This window comes from Nanorana parkeri, unplaced genomic scaffold, assembly GCF_000935625.1.
Source record: "Nanorana parkeri isolate BGI_ZX_2015 unplaced genomic scaffold, ASM93562v1 scaffold1203, whole genome shotgun sequence".
Classification (NCBI taxonomy): Eukaryota; Metazoa; Chordata; class Amphibia; order Anura; family Dicroglossidae; genus Nanorana; species Nanorana parkeri.
Window position 1 is genome coordinate 80,131 of NW_017307471.1, and position 17,734 is coordinate 97,864.

The 17,734-nt window shown below is 43.4% G+C and overlaps 1 protein-coding gene across 1 annotated transcript in view; it reads right to left on the reverse strand.

Annotated features, from left to right (window-relative positions):
- The window catches only part of AMMECR1 (Alport syndrome, mental retardation, midface hypoplasia and elliptocytosis chromosomal region gene 1), a 55,141-nt gene extending 37,895 nt beyond the window's left edge, over positions 1–17,246 (reverse strand). Inside the window, exon 1 of the mRNA XM_018568538.1 lies at positions 16,702–17,246. Coding sequence (XP_018424040.1) covers positions 16,702–17,096 — 395 coding nt within the window. The 5' untranslated portion in view covers positions 17,097–17,246. The remainder of the gene's footprint in view (positions 1–16,701) is intronic.
- Between the last annotated feature and the right edge of the window lie 488 nt (positions 17,247–17,734).

Consider the following 17,734-nt stretch of genomic DNA (forward strand, 5'->3'; position numbering starts at 1 on the left):
TTGCATGCGTTTTTGATGCGTTCCAGAGCAGGTAAAATAGGGCTTGCTGCAGTTTTTTCACCTGCTCTGGATCTGCACGCTGCAATGTGAACTGGAGCTCAAAATACCATAGGAATACATTGGACGCAGTTTTGATCCGGTCTGCACCTGCTCTGCTCTGGATCTGCGCTTGGTGTGAACAAGATCCAGAGCAGGTGAAAAAACTGCGGCAAGCCCTATGTTACCTGATCTGGATCTGCTCTGGAACGCATCAAAAACGCATACAAACAAAAACGCGTCAACAACGCATACAAGTGCCTGAAAGCCAATGTTAAACTTAAAAAAACGCGGCAAAAACCACTGCACTGCAAGACCACTGACCGGATCTGCTCTGCATTTGGTGTGAACAAGGCCTAAAAAGGTTGATTGTGTGTGGGTGTATTATTTTACTTTATTATTATTTCCAGGATTTGAAAAGAAGGAACTCATTCCTGGCTGTTGTAGACAATGTTCTTGCCTACTATTTTCATTCAAAAAGCCTTTATGCTGCAGTAGAGGTTATCATGTACAGCAGCTCAGGTATGCTTTCTCAGCTGAACTGCACAGTATTTAAAAAATGTATGCAATCAGCAGATTGTCAGAACTGACTCCCCTAATTAACAGAATGTTCTGATCCTAGAAGGTGGGAGGGACTGAAATGAAACACTGCGCGCCGAGCCACAGCAACTAGTATACTGCAAGATATACGTATATACATAGAACATCTACACAATTACTTTTCTTTTTCGTATCTAAAATGAGAAGCACAACAGCAAGTTAATTTATTTCTAAGATTGTCTATGCAAAGCATCGTCTTACTATATTTTACAAAACATATAGTATAGCATATAACGCGTCCTAAATTCTACACAATCATTCTTGTTTACATATTTAGCAACTGTGTGCTAAAGGAAAAGAATACACTAGACGTCTGAGAACTGCAATGTTGAAATAAAAAAAAAAAGAAGGAAAGACACACACAATGCAGAACAGCCATCTCTACCCCATTGAGACGTGACCTCATATGACTGCAAAGCAGTGGGAGTACACAAATAGTATCCTTATAAGAAAAAGCACATCCTTCTGAACAGAGCAAAGTGCACCAGAACACAAAGAAAAGGCTCCGCTGCTAAAGCCTGCAAAAAAGAAAAACCATAAAATATTCCAAACTGGCAGCCTAAAGTGATGTGTACACTAAATATACTGGATATTATAAAGAATTAAAATATTAAAAGAAATTTACACTCTGTTCTAAGGCCCCATACTCGCATGCATTGTTGAGGGCCCGTTCACATTAGATGCAGTGCGTTCTGACCCGAACGCACTGCGGCCGGCTCACTTTTAGTGGGGCAGGAGGGGGTGTGGCCGGCCATTCACGTGAATGGCACCGTAGCCACACCCTCCGGCCGCAATACGATCGGCCGCACATTATGCCTGCGGTCCGGTCAAAATAGTGCTATGGAACTCTTTACTCCAACCTGTCTGACTATCTCCCACTCTGACTGCCTTTAGGTGATCCCTTAAGACTCATCTCTTCAGGGAAGCCTATCCCACCTCAACCTAACCGCTCAACCATCATGGTCTCGAACAATTCATCCCCGCACAGCTACCTCCTCATGTATCACTTCTCCCTCCCTTTTAGATTGTAAGCCCTCACGGGCAGGGTAATGTCTTCCTTATATTGTAAAGCCCTGCGCAAACTGTCGGCGATATATAAATCCCATATAATAATAATAATTTGCCTGGCTTTCTCTTGCTTCAATCATTGACATCACTAATCTCAATCACAATTTGGCCCCACAGATTCAGGCTAGGTTCACATCTGAGCGATCCAGGGACACGCGCCCCGGGATAGTGCAACTGTGCACAATTGCACACAGCGATTGCCGCGCGGCCCCATTGACTTCAATGGGGTTACAGCCGCGTGGCAATTGCAGAAAAAAGGTACATGTCTGCACGGTTTCGTGCATGATTGCCGCAGAGTGGCCAACAGTGAAAAAGAAATTCCTGGTCACTATCTCAAACTACTGAAGCCATAGTATCAGCCTGATAAAGTCAAGTGTGTAGGAATGATTGAAAGTAAAGCCTAAATATTTTTGTCCATATGTCTATAAATCTAAAAATTCTCGGGCGGCCACAAAGCATCTTGGGGCGGGCGCATGCGCAGTTGAGATTTTCGGCCGAGAGGCGAGGAGAAACACAAGGTAAGTCTATGAATGGGTGCACCTGCATGCAGACACCGTGGGACAGAAAGTGCCAGCTAGGACAGAGGAGTCAGCGCTGGATCGGAGACCCGCAGCAGCGAAAAGGACAGGAAAGAAGATCGGATAAGGAAACATAATTTAAGGTAAGTGCTTTAATTAACATTGGGGGGAAATATTTTTGACTTTAATGTCACTTTAAACTTTCATGTCAGTGAAACCTAATTATCCATCAACGATTTCTAACTACAGAACAGTGCTGGTGTACCTTCCATCAAAAATAATAAAAGGGCTTGTACATAGACGTTTTTGCTTCTGAAAAGATTACCGTCCCCATAAACAAAACATTAGAGAAAAGCTGCTTAAAGTATCACACAACCAACTTCAGGCCTGGTTCACACTGAGCATTTTGTAGCGCTTTTTCTGGCTTAAACGATCAAAAAATATGCCCCCCCGGTTCACATCTGAGCGTTTTGTCGCAATAAGCATAATGCCTGTCGCTGGAAAAAAGTACATATTAGGCATTGGCATATTATAGCTCAATTTGGCCCCACAGATTCAGGCTAGGTTCACATCTGAGCGATCCAGGGACACGCGCCCCGGGACTGTGCAACCGTGCACAATTGCACACAGCGATTGTCACGCGGCCCATTGACTTCAATGGGGTTACATCCAAGTGGCAATTGCAGAAAAAAGGTACATGTCTGCACGGTTACGTGCATGATTGCCGCACAGTCACGGATCACACACGTGTGAACCTAGCCTCAATAGGAAACGCTTAAAAAACGTGTTAGTCATCTTTTTGCATGTTCTACACACGCTTGCTTAACATCAATGAGCTACAAAAGGGCCATTTGTGGTCTCTGTTGGAAGCCTAATGCAGGAGCTCAATTGGGAGACACTCGGAAAATGCCTGAACAAGGAACAGTAGATCACCAGGTTTTTTAATGTAGGGCTACAACAAACTAATAAATTATAAAATCGATAATGAGAATCATCGCCAATGATTCTCATCATCGATTAGTTGCTTTATTATTATTATATGCTGCCGCCCCTCTGCTCTCCTCCCCGCTGTGTCTGTGTCCCATTCAATCCCTTCTGCTCTCCCCGCCTGTATCAGCAGAGGCAGTGGGGACACAGACCACTGCAGCCAGCACCAGTGGGGTGCACCAGCACCAGACCGATATGACTGCATCCCCCGTACCTTTGCTGCTGCCCCGGTGTGCCTCTGCTGCCACCTTGTGTCTCCTCTGGCCCGGGCCATTCCGCCCTAGCCCCACCCCACCTTAGCCCCGTCCATGTGCCTCCTCTGCCGCCCCGTTTCTCCTCTCCATTTAGCGGCTGGGAGCCATACCAAGCCCGCTATTGCATATTTTAAAATGCAATAGCAGGCTGGCTATTGCCCCCGCCCACTGCCAATCAGCAGAGGAGGACCTGATGGAGAACTTACTCCTTCAGAGCCCTCTTCTGCTGATTGACAGCAGGCAAGGGAGAGGGTGCAATAGTCACTTGGCTATTGCAGTTTGAAATATCCAATAGCAGGCTGGCTATTGCTCCTAGCAATAAAGTAGAAAAAAAAGTTAAAAAAATAAAGTGAAACTAAAATTAAAAATAACATTTTGGTGTGCCATTTTAAATAAAAGGTTGGTTATTTTATTATATTGGACTTAAAGAGTTCTACAATTCATATTTTAAATCCATGAAACAAATTAAAATGTCTAATATATATATATATATACAGTAATACCTTGGTTTACAAGTAACTTGGTTTGAGAGCGTTTTCCAAGACAAGCAAACATTTCAGAAAAATTTTGCCTTGATATACAAGCAATGTCTTGCAATAAGAGCAAAATTTTGTAGAAAAGCGCCACCCGAATAAGGCTGTAGCAGTGCGAGCGATGAGTCTGTTTAACGACAATGCAATGTCACATTGGTTAGATTCCTTGTTAAGGTTTCACGAAATGAAAAAGATTCCTTGTTAAGGTTTCACGAAATGAAAAAGATTCCATTGAGTCAAGAGAAGGCAGTGATTCCGTTAGTGATAGTGAAAGTTGTCCTACACAATAATCCTCCCCTCTCTTGTCCCTCTCACACCAGCCACAAAAGGTACCGGTAATTGGTTTATTTTTCTTTATATTTTGTACAGTATTATATTACAGTACAGTATTGTAATCATTGTATATGAATATTTTTGGGATGTGGAACGAATCATCTGAATTTCCATTATTTTCTACGGGGAAGTTCACTTTGATATACAAGCGCTTTGGATTACAAGCCTGCTGCCGGAACAAATTATGCTCGTAAACCAAGGTATTACTGTATATAAACATTTTTTATAGTGTATTGTAAGTCATTTTAAGTTTCGGCCTGACAAATTTTGCTGCTGGAGGTGCATTGCGGTGCCACTCATTTCAATTGATCGCACGGTACCTCAATGCCCTGCGTTCCAGTGCAGTACGATTTCAAAAAAATGTGCATACCGTTTTATTCTGAAATAAACTTTGTAACGCTACATTTGTGTATTTTATTTTAAATGACTTAATGTTTTAATTATTTTATCTGATCAACGTTAATAAATCGGCTAATCATTTATGAAAATAATCGTTAGCTGAAGCCCTATTTAATGATCATATAATTAAAAAAACATTGAAAATGTCTTTTTAAAATGACACTATTAAAAAGGAGAACTATGAGGTGAGTGCTTTTCACTCCCCTCATAGTTCTAGCCGACCTGTGACAATGAGACTGTCACAGGTCGGCTCAGTAGATCGGGAGGTGAGCGAACACATACCGGGTTCGCTCGCCTCTCGATCCTGTCACGGCTCTCTGCCGTGCCAGGGGGAGGGGCTGGATTCCCCTCTCCCCGCTCCCATCTGCCAGCGCTGACTGGCGGAGCGGACGGGGGAGGGTACAGCTGGCTCTGCCTCTAGATAGGCAGAGCCAGCTGTCACTCACGCAGCTGGGCGGATCCCGTCATCTTAAGTCGGGATCCGCTCTGGCGTCTCAGTATACCGCGAGCTGTAGCTCGCGGTATACTGAGGTTAGGGTAACGGGAGGACGCTAGTTTGTGTCCTCCCGTTACCCTGAGAACTATGGGCACTGACCCCCATAGTTCTCCTTTAAAGATTATAAAGATGACAGTGAATGAGTTTATATACTATACATTAAATGCTGTATACAATAACACATGCAAGAAAATGTTTAAACAACCTGTCCAAAAATCAAAGCAAAGTAGTTACTAAAATGTATACTGTGCATTGCCTTCAACATGGTCTTGAATAAAAGCACATCCTGAGCATCATGGACCTAACAGCTATTAATACAATATAACAATACACAAAGAAGCTGAGCTGAGAGATCACTAATACTATAAGCTACAAACAGCTACTGCAGCTGAAGTGCGACTTTCCCATGATTTCAGATGACGGTTTCCGGATTGCATAGCTATCACATGATATTGAATGGAAATATAGAACAGGGTGCGGTCTAGGAAACAAGATACAAAGAGGCATGAAGACTACATGAAATGCCCATGAATGCACACACTCTTTTCCACTATAGGCAATGTAGCTATTAATGCCAAGCTGCCTGTAGCGAACTCAAACCAGGAGACTGTTTCTTCCACTGCAGTAATGAACCAATGTTATTTTCCTGTATGATCGGTGCGCAGGTTACCAGGGAAACAGATAAACACAACATGACCAGTCTCTGGGTATGCGTTAAGATCATCAGTTCTTTAAAGGAGAACTACCCATGCAGGCGGCAGGTATAAATATAAGATTCTTGCAGATAATACTCAATCCATGCTTTTGTTCCCCATGGTCCCTCCCTGTGTGTGTTGTAAATAAAAATCTGACAAGCTATGAACCCTTAACCATTTCATCCAAAACAAGAAATAAGGTCTGACTGGGATTCTATTTTAAGTCATTAACTGCATGTTGATCAATAATTATGAAGATTATAGCACAAAATAGAATAAGCAAGGGGGCCTTTTTATGTAAAAAAAAAAAAAAAAAAAAAAATTTAAGAAATTTTCCCCAACAAGATACAAAGAAAAGAAACTAACAAAAAGGTCAGAAGAAGACAAGGAATGGAAGAAAAAAATCCCTCTCCCAGAGAATTCCAATGATAATGACCTATGCAAATATATTCAGCAATCAAGTCATGCGTAACAGAGTATAGCAAACAAGTTAGCCCTCATTCACACCTGACCGTTTTGTAGCGCGTTCTACGCTCGACGAACGCTCTACAAAACGGTCAAAAATATCAATTGCATTGTAGTCAATGGTCTCGTTCCCACCTTGACGTATTTCCGCCTGTCCCTAACGCGCTACAAAACGGCCCACGCCTGAAAAGGTCCATGTACTTCTTTGGGCCGTTTTGTTTGCGCGTTTCTATTGGGATACAGCCAAGTAGCCTTGGGAAACGCGCAACTTTTTTTACCGCGAATCGCGGTAAAAACCGCACGACAGACGCGCATATGCAATACGCCAAGGTGTGAACGAGGGCTTAAGGAGCATTTTAAGACATAGAACGACTTCTAACTGTCAAGTCAAAGGAAACTGGAACCCACCTATGGAGGAAGAGGAAACTAAAAGGATAAAAAGGCACAACTGCCAAACAAGTAAGCAGATAGAAACAGACTAAAAGATCCAAACAAAAAGCAATAGAAAAGGAAAAGGAGGGAAAGAAGAGAGATGAAAGTGAAGAAAGGAGCTCCCCAACCAGGAAGCTAAATGGGAGAGAGAAGTCAAGCAAACTACCCACCCTCGTCTTGCAGCAGGGCCCAGTTTTCAGAGGAAAGTGTGAATTCCTGCCAAAAAAAAAACATTTAGTGCAATGTTTGTAATAGGTACCCTTATCAAAAGGAGACTAAGTCTTCCATACACTCAACTTCACCGATCTTCTCGAGCCATTGAGATACCGAGGGAGGTTTGCTCTGCTTCCAAAGTTCGGGTATGCAGCTTCTAGCCGATTTAAGCAGATGTGGCAATAAAGACCTCGTATGTCTTTGTAGGGACAGAGTTATGATGCATGAGGAAAAAAGCCGGGTCTACCGTGACCTCAAGATCTGTAAACCTCCGCAAAATGCTACGGACTGAAGACCAAAATGAAGAAAGCATGGGGCAGGACCAGAAAAAAATAAGTCCCCCTGAGGACCTCCACAATGCCAGCAGTGATCAGGAAAAGGGAATATGGAATGCAGAAGCTGGGGGGGAGATTCTGCACCATCTGATTGAGTTTAAACCCCGACTCTTAGAATTTCGTGTTGACTGAGGATCGAAGTGTATGATGAAGAATTCTGTCAACCTGATCCTTAGAAAAGCAGATCCCCAAGTCCCTTTGCAATTTCTTCAGGTAAGGAGGAACAATCATTAGATAGGGCAAGAGGTTGCACATAAGAGATATGGCATGTCTAAGACTACCTGTCTGGGTACACTATCGTTCAAAAGCAGCGAGGGAACGGGCAAAATTGGACGTGAGCGGAAGAGACAGAAGAAAATGTGAAATTTTAATCGTTCGCCAAAAGCCTAATCCAGACAACCTCTCATCAGAGGTCAGTTGTTCTCTATCTGGCCATTGCGCATTGACTAAAAAATGCACTGCCCCATAACAGTTATTCAGAGGAAGAGAACGAAAGCTTTGGTCTACATGACCCGGCGAGAGGGGGGATTGCATACAATGGGGAAAAGGGTCAGGAGAAATAGCAGGTGTGGCCGCTGTGGGGCTTTTTAGGTGCTGATGAAAATCACTTGTATGTAAAAATCACAGACTAAATACTATGGATGCACCGAAACTTCGGGCAAAAATGGCACTTCTGGCCATTTGCTGAAAGTGCTACGACGGCCGAAAATGCAGTGTATCCCAGTTTCTCTCCTCCCTGCTGGGCACCGGTCTGTGTGCCTTCCGATGCAGCGCCAGTGCCCAGCAGGGAGAAGCTTTCAGGATGGAGAGCGGCGATGCACAGTGACAGCTGTCATTCTTGCAGGAGGCCGAGCTCTCCTCCCTCACCTCCCGGCTCAGTCTCCTGTGTCAGGATGGAGAGCAGTTCAAGACAGACAGCTGCGATCTGTCACAGGTGTTCTACCACACCTCCCAGCTCTGCCTCCCATGTCAGGATGCCAAGCAGTGCAGGGTAGTGAAGGCTGTGATCTGTTACAGCAGGAGGAGCTCTCCCCCACACCTCCCAGTCTCCGCCTCCTGTGTGAGGATGGAGAGTGGTGAATAGGAGTGCGGTCTGATCTGTCAGATGAGGCAAAGCTCTTCTCCCCCACTGCCTACCCCCCTTCGGTGACAGCTGATTCAGGATGGAGAGCAGGTATACAAATACTCACCGATCAGCTGAACAGTGAGTGTTTGTAAATAACTGGACATAAGTGTACTTACTATGTCCCAGTTATGAATGAATGGGAAGTGAGCTACATCACTTCCTATTCATTCATGATTGTGGACATAGTAAGTACACTATATCCACGATGTATGAATGAACATTCTCTCAGTATAGATAATTCCTGTTCATTTATAACAGAGGCTGCAGAAAGAGAGATTTAGGACTGTCTTTAATCTATTTTTCTTTTTTAAAAAGGGAAATATCAGAGGTTTGTTTAGAACCCTAATATTTCCCTAAAGTAAAGTAAAAAAAAAAAATATTTATTTTTAAATGGAAGAAAAAAGAACTAATATTTCAAAATTCTAGACTACCTCCATGGGCAATTTTAATAAAATATGTTTACACATTGTGCGACATATGTTGCTGGTCATCTCGATAGGACCGTTTTTTGGTCATTTCTGAGCGGTTATAATGATGTATAACAGAAAGTTATACATCCTTATTTCTACAAAGATATTGGATTTAGTGAAGCCTCTTGGACTCTGTCTACTCACGGCCCCCACAGGTGGGATGGCTCTTTTTTTCCCCTTAGCTATATGGATATATGGCTGCCAATCCATAATTATATAGCATACTTACCTCCGGTTCCTGAAGAAGCTGATGCAAAATGCGTTGAACCCGAGTACAGTTGGCCACGGACACATATAGGATATCAATTCATGGACTACGATGTTAAGTGTGGCACAAAGCATGTGTGTAATGTGTGAACATAGGTTACAAAAAGAAATTGCCCATGGAGGTGGACTGGAATTTTGAAATGTTGTGATGGTTTTTATAAATGCTATGCAGCACTTTTATTGCAATTTAGTCTAATGAATGTGGTTTTAGATACACAAAGTGATTGCTCTATCAGCACTTAAAAAGCCCCATTGTTTGTTCTATTTAGATTTTGAAGGGGTGCGGTGCATTTCTTTCCCTTTTTATCCAACTGTATTGCTGTTAAGAACATAGTAAAGTCAAGAAGCAGGAGATGTGTCAGAGCAAATTAATGACACCCTACTGAACGAAAACATCTACATTAAAAATAAATCAAGCATCAAAAGAGAAAAGATTATATTTAATGTGTTCAGGTTGTGAGGACATTTCAGGGAAAGGACAGTGTTTTTGTAAATATTTTATGTTTACAACCAGAAAGTTTTAAAGAAGAGATCTTCCTTTGACTTGTTTATATTGTCCAAAGAAAGAATCTAACCCACTCTTCATTTCTTTCCAAGGATCAGACTTTTCAAAGGGAAATATTCTGAAAAATAACAGCCCTCTGCTGTTCCATGTAAACTACTTAACTTCAGGGATTTCACAACTTCTGATCCTTAGTCTGCTCCTCTGCCAGTTACTTTATATACATTAAAGCCAAAGGGTCACCATAAAGGTCTGGCAACCTTAATTTTTAGTAGATCAGCAAAGTAAGCCATATTTCCCTCTTGACAGGTTGCCATTTAATTAATAGGATATGGCAGACAAAAAGGCAGGCATAAGGTAACACATGCGCAAGCGAACACGTTACATGATATGCAAGCATCCATCAAGATGCTACATTCCTAGGCCCGGAATACCACAAGGCTCAATGCCACCACTTAAAAATTCTTTACCAAGTGAGATTTTGTTTGCCAGTCCTAAAAAAAGAATTCTTCACAGTGCACTCTGCTTTGCTAACAAACTTTTTTAACTCACTTTTGTGGCTCCTGCACAGAAAAACAAAATGCAGGTTGGCTGCTTCCACGAGTACCAAATTGCTATTTTAGCAGAGCATTAAACCCAACATTTTCTTTTAGAATTAACTCTCAACAGATTAGTATGCCCTTTAGCTGCCCAATCTCCAAAAGTGAAGAGGTACAGCCAGTGGTCACTTGGGCGGATCCCAAAAATATTGTGAGGTTCCTTCCTTGCTGAGGGCAGGTTTTAATTGCTGAGTGTACCTCCTGGAGAGATTTACCCTATTTGTCCTGGATACCATTTGGAGTTACTAAAGCAAAGAGGGTAAAGCTATGAGGAATGAAAGCTGTCCAAGAGATTTCCTGTACTTTGGTCAGCTTTCCTCCTGTTACCTGTGGTGTAGTAAAGGGAAAATCTATGGGACATAGATGACAAAAAAAAACAACCCGACAATGGATTTCATTGTTTCCTACTCTGGCCAAAATTACAAAAGGAATGTTTTGGCTGTAGATATACCCAAGTAGGCTAGCATATAGGGGTATTTAGTAGAGGTGCACAGAAATGAAATTTTTAAAACAGAAAAAAGAAATCTCAGGCCAAAACCGAACTATTATTTTTTCTAACCTTTTAAAAAATATTTGTTCTATATTTTGTTTTTTGACTTTACTGTTAGGGGCTCTGGGGAAATATTAGGGGTCTAAACCGACCCCTGATATTTCTCTTTTAAAATAGAAAAAAAAAAAAGAGATTGAAGACACAGAGTCCTCAATCTCTTTTTCTGCAGCCCCTGTTATAAATGAACAGGAAGCCTCTACACTGAGTGTTCCTGTTCATTCATAACTTGTGCACATAGTAGGTTTACTATAACCACAATAATGAATGAACAGGAGGTGATGTAGATCACTTCCCTTTCATAATTGGGGACATGGTAAACATACTATGTCCTCAATTATTTACAAACTCAGCAATCACTGATCACTGACTGCTTGTACCCACTCTCCATCCTGACTCGCTGTCACAGGAGGCTGGGAGAGCAGCCTCCTGTGAGAGCTGTCTCTGCCCCCACACAGCAGGCTGTGCGGGGCGGTGTGGGACGAGAGTTAGGCCTCCTGTGACATGCTGGCCGCTCACATCGCTCGGCCTCCTGTGATAGTTTCTCTCCTCCCGCTGGACGCTGTGCTGTTTCAGATGGGACACAGGGCAGCGCCCATCAGGGGGGAGAGACACCAGGCATTTTTTGGAGTAGTGTCCACTTGCATTTATTTCTGCCCTGCATTACACTTTAAAAAAAAATGATTTACAAACTGACAAAACGGAAGCAGTTTCAAGCATTTGACTTGCTTCTGATTCTAAATGCCATGTACACTGACCACGTTTATTAAGAAAGGACAATGAGGGGAATTTATCAAAAGTGGAGCAGCTAGACTCTGGAGCAGCTGTGAATGGCAACAAATCAGATTCTCTCTTTAAATTTTCAAATCTTAACTGAACAAACTGGAGAGAATCTGATTGGTTCTCATGCACAACTGCTCCAGATTTTAGCTGCTCCACTTTTGATAAATTCCCCCCAATGAGTTTCTAGCAAACCCCTATTTTGTTATTCCTGCACTGTTTACCTTATTCGGGCTCTTGTTTACCTTATTCGGGCTCTTGTACACGGGGGCCTGCACCCATCCAAAATAAAAAACAACTTGTTTTTCTCCCCAGGTAGCTACAGGTCCTGCATATAACGCAGCATTTTTTCACAATGAACTGCACCTGAACTACACCACAGCAGAGCTGCAGTGCATAGAAAAGAAATGTCATTCTGTGACATTTCAATAAAGTAAAAAAAAAAAAAGGGGGGGGTTGGGTAAACAGTGCATTACGTTGTAACACGAAGCACCATTGATACAGTGGACAACAGCCTGTGTGCTGGTGTGAACAAGACCTTACATCAGGGGTAGCCAAACTACGGGCATCCAGCTCTGGTGGAAATACAAATCCCATGAGGCATTGCAAGATTCTCACAGCCAGACATGACTCCCGGATAGAGATGCATCATGGGATTTGTAGTCTCACCACAGCTGGAGGGCCGGAGTTTGGCTACCCCTGCCTTACATGAACATTTATTAAATGCTTCTCATAACAGATGTCCGTTTACACTACACGACTGGCTATTGTTAGCTCTACCATATGATAAAGTTACCTGGAACTTTTTTTTTTTTTTTAAACATCAGCAATAGGTGTGCACAACTGTGTAGCAATACTGAACGCCTCAGCTCCACATTGATCTCAGGATGGCCATTTTTCTCTGAGTTTGCAGCTTCAAAGCCAGCAAGAGGAGTGGCTTGGCTGGGGGGAGGAGATAGAAGGGGGAGGCTCTGCACATGTTTTGTTTACATTTATACAGGAGAACTGACTGCAGCTCCTATACAAGTACAACAAATTCTGGGCTGCCAATGTCACCATGATCGCCACAGTTTTGTTTTTTCTTTAGTTGCAATTAGACATGAGGCACTGGCAAAAATAAATTTTCGTTTTGATTCCGAATTTGCGTTAGCTTTTCGGGTCCGAAATTCAATTATTTTCGGGATTCGGACAAAATTCGTTAGCGGTAATCTGGACGAAAATCTCGCTGCAGCAAAATGACAGTCTTTTTAGTCTGAGAAAAAAACAGCGTGAGGCCCCCGCCCCCCCAATTCATACCAGACCCTTTAGGTCTGGTAGGAGGGACCCACCCCCAAGTTGAAACAAAAAAAGTACACGGGGTTCCCCCAAAATCCATACCAGGACCTTTAGGTGTCTGGTAGGAATTTTAAGGGGGAACCACAGCCCCCCAAAAAGAGAAAACCGTGGGGTCCCCCCCTAACATTTCTACCAGACCCTTGATCCGAGCACTGGCCCGGCAGGGGAGGAAAGGGGGGGGGCGACCACCCCTCCCCCCACCTGCGCCTTACTAGGCCACGTGCCCTCGGCATGGGGAGGGTGTCCCCATGCCGATGGGGACAAGGGCCTCTTCCCCACAACCCTGACCCGATGGTTGTGGGGGTTTGCGGGCAAGGGGGCTTATTTGCATCAGGGTACCCCTTTAATTAAGGTGTGCACCCAGATGCCGCCCCCTCTTGTGAATGAGTCAGGGGTACTACTTCTACCCATTCACTAAACAGTTAAAATCAGTTATTAAAAAGTCCAGACTTTTGATAAAATCCTTTAATTGGAAAAAAAAAAAGACAAATTTTTGACTATTCCTTTTATTTTAAAAAAAAATGGCTCCATCGATGTAATCCAGCGTCAATCAAGATGCACAACGGCCCCCGAAATAAAAAAAGTCCTGCCACACGATGACCGTCCGAACCCGACAAAAACTCGCCGCAAAATTACATTCTCAGCTGTCAAATACTACATAGCGTTCGGGAACTCGCCAATGCCATTCGGCTGAGCCAAGGTGTCATATGAAAAGCATTATGACACCTTGGCTCACAGACCTGAATGGCATTCGGAAACTTTTTTTTTTTCCAATGTCATTTTGCAAGTTCGTCCAGACTATCGCTAACGAATTTCCCAATCAGAAATTCGTTATATCTGTTATTCCGAAACATCCGAATTTCGATTCGGAACAAAACGCACAAGTCTACTTGCACTAAGAACTGTGCAGTCCTGGCCTAAAGAACATGTAAGAAAAAGAAAATTAAAGCTTCACCTGCTGGATTGAAATAAAATATGGCTTCCAAGTTCACAAATCTTCACAAACATGTAATATTACCCAGAAAGATGATGACCAGACTGGAATCTAAATTCTATACAACACCAGCAGACGTTGCTGGCCAAGGTTAATCGGAGCAATGATAATCTGACAGATTATAGAACTTTTCCCAAATTATACCCCTGATAAGCTGATGCCAGACATGTCAGTAACGAACTTTGCTCGTGTTAAGGCTCCAGTCACACCTATAGTTTAGGTACGATTTGGTATTCCTGCAGCAGGAACTTGCAATTTCCTGCAGCAGAAATCAGATCTGTTGTATACAAGCGGCAGCTGCGACTGTACAAATGTATAATCGGGTGACAGCGGCTGAATTTGATAGTGGCAGAACACCGAAACACTGCATGTAATCTTAGGTGATACTATAACACGCGCTTGGGAATCAATCGCTATCCCTGGACCCATCGATCATGCGTCCAAGGATAGGGATCTTTCATTTTCAAAGTTTAACTGAACTGAAGAAAAGCCGATTGGTTACTGCGGGCAACTGCTCTAGATTCTGTCTGCTCCAGTTTTGATAAATTCTCCCTTATGTTTTTTTTTTAACACCTTTCGACGAGCCCTAAATTTCTGTTACTGATGGCCCATTACTATGATGGATGTCCTTGTTGGCCAAAGAACTAGTGTGAGGTGGCAAAGCAGTCTGACACAATCAGGAAGCATCTGAAATAGTATTACAGCACCCCAGACCATGGAGGTTCCTTAGGGCTGGAAAGGAGAATTAGGAGTATGCGCAGCCACGGAGCGGTGCCTAAGTGTTACTGCCAAAACCTGTTCACTGCCTTTAGGGTGCTCACATAATTACTTTAAAAAGGTAGACATTGTTGCTCGCTTTGTTGCCATTAGTATCCTTTAAATATGACTTATCAAAGAGGACCTTCACCCATATCTTTAAAACAAACACACCTTTAGAAATGTTTAGCAATGACAATCTACAAACAGATACTTCTAGATAACTGCAGGCTTTGTATTCTTTACATTCCTTATTTCTCTCCCAGTCTTTTGACAGTGGCCATTACTAAGGGCGGATTACTCTCTCTACTTCCTGGAACTCTAGCACATGTGACTAGGACATGTGATCATGTACATCATCTCAAGAGAGGAAAATATCTTTCACTGAGATCTCCTGAAATTACTGATGACATTTCCCAGCAATGCTCTGCTGATGTAACCTTCCCAAGGTTACATCAGCCCCCCCCCCACTTATCACTTAAATTATTTGTGCCAGAACTGGACCAGAAAGTAGATGAACTCTATTTAAGTAAATGAAAAACAGGTTTGTTTTTTGTTTAACTTAGGAATGTAAAATGTTTGTAAGTCATGTTGTGATTTTTTTGTGGAAGGGGGTAAAGGTCCACTGTAGGCACGCAAACATGACATCATAGGAACAAGTACACCCAAAAGTATTTTCTTGTATGAATTCTGGCTATACAGCCTTATACAAAGCTTTTCTTTACAGTAATCCTTGGCTATTCTTTCCTTTGCTCTAGGCTCTTCCCTTTCTCCTGTTTCCTTTAATCCCCCCTCCCCTTTCCTCTCTTACAATGTCAACATTCAGCACCTTACTGCTGATGCCGACCAGATCTAGTACAAACAGAAAAATTGTGGTGTGGAGGGCCACTAGGCGTCTGGTAAAATGCTGAGGTACAGCATAGTGTCTACTAAGTGTGTGTGTGTATGCACACAGATTTTATATAGATATCAATATATATAGCTATAGATATCTATAGATAGCTATAGATCTATAGCTATCTATAGATATATCTATTTATCTATATAGATAGAGATCTATAGATATATCTATATATAGATATCTATAGATATATAGATCTCACCCACACTAACACCCCATATAAGCTTCAACATGTAAACGTTGTCATTTCAGATATTTTTGAATCTACTGCTTTCACTAAAAGAATACTCAGTGATCCTGCCATAAAGGCATTTCTTGTACTAGCATGACAACACTGTCCCTTCCTCCCACTTGTGCACCTGCGTTGTCACCGTCACACGGGCTTCTGGTGAAGAAGTGGCCATCCTCTGTTGCGGCCATCAAGAAACCCACCCTGAGAAATGTTAGGTAATGATTGTGGAGTGCATGTAAATAGAAGTGGCAGCAAAGAGACCATCATTGCTGACATACAGCAAAGGATGGAAATGAGGTGAAAACATGCACTTTGTAACAAAATTACAATTGTTTCAGATGATCAAAATAAATGTTATTCGGCCAGAGGGTATTCACTATTGTAACTTGCACTACAGAACAAAAAAATGAGGCTAGTCTCCATTTAGTGATTGTGTGAATATATATATATATTGATTGGCAGTTTGGAACTATTCAGGGCTCCAACACATAACAGATTGAATGAAAAGTCTCCTGAAGTCAGCCTACCCTGCTGCCAGGTATTCATGACAATGGAATGTGCATGCCTGTCACATGTACCCCTCCTAACACTCTCACGCCTAACAAAGCAATGAAAACAATCCAATTGTTTGGCATAAACTGCAGTAACCCATAGCAACCGGTGGAAGTTTCCTGTAAGCAGATAAGTTTGGATGGGATTCCTGGCTACTGGCCTGTGGGGTTATTGCCGCCTGTCCTGGTTCTGTCGGTCATTATATCATATAGAATCCTAATCCCTCCTTGTGATCTGCCAGAGAGCTCCCCATCCCCCCCTACGCCCGGCACTTACTATGGGTCATTGGTGAAGCGAGGTGTGCGTGGCGGCTGGTACCCATACAGGTGGCAATAGAGAACGTCGAAGCAGAAGCAGCACATCTCGGCGGAGACCACCATCTTGCGGGAGCCTGGACTTAAGCTGGAGCCACAGCCCGAAGAGAGAGTCCCGCAGCCCGGGGATAGGCTGTTCCCACAAGCCAGGCCGTTCACCCGGCTGCTTCCACCGGGCCCGCTCCCGGAGCCTCCGAGCCCCAGCTCCGCCCCGCGGCACTGGCTCTCCCCGTTGCAGTGCAAGCCGCCCGGGCCCCCTGAGCCAGACGGCGGAGAGCTGGACAGTTTCTGCTTCTTCACCCCGCAGCAGCCCGCCGCCATCTTGGAACAGTCTCCCACGCACCGCTTCCGACCCATGCTCCGGGCGTCCTCCTACTGTGCGTGGTGACGTCGGAACGCCCGGACTTCGTAGCTCCGCCCAATCTCGTCAGTCAGACAGATGCTCGTCCCGCCCACTGCTTCTTACAACTGGTTGATTGGCAAGCCGAGGGAAGTGTCAGTCACGCCCCCTTCTCGTCCTGTGGCTGGATGACGGACAGGCGGGTAGACCCTGCAAAGGGAGACACAGAGGGGGAAGGGCTGTCAGTGCGAACAGATGTTATGGACAGAATAGGGAGCTGTATAAGAAAATTTGTCATACGTGTAACATATAATATTTCATACATATAACACGGTTGGGAGAAACGTTATGTATACACATATACAGGCAATTAGCTATGGAACTATGCAGAGGAGCCAAAGAAAACAAACGTTAAAGCTGTACTGCAGGCACAAATATTCCTAAATAGCCACAAATGATATAGAGCCACTGTGTGTGCACCAACTGCATTTGTAAACCCAGATATACCCTTGTAAAAGTAGTAGCGGCATCACCACTGTGCTGCACATAACCTGTGCACAGAGTACACCACTGGCTAACTTCAGAAAAACTACAGGAGGGGGCGTATACAAGACCTGTCACCCTGCACAAGGAGAGAGAGCAGCAGTGACTGGTC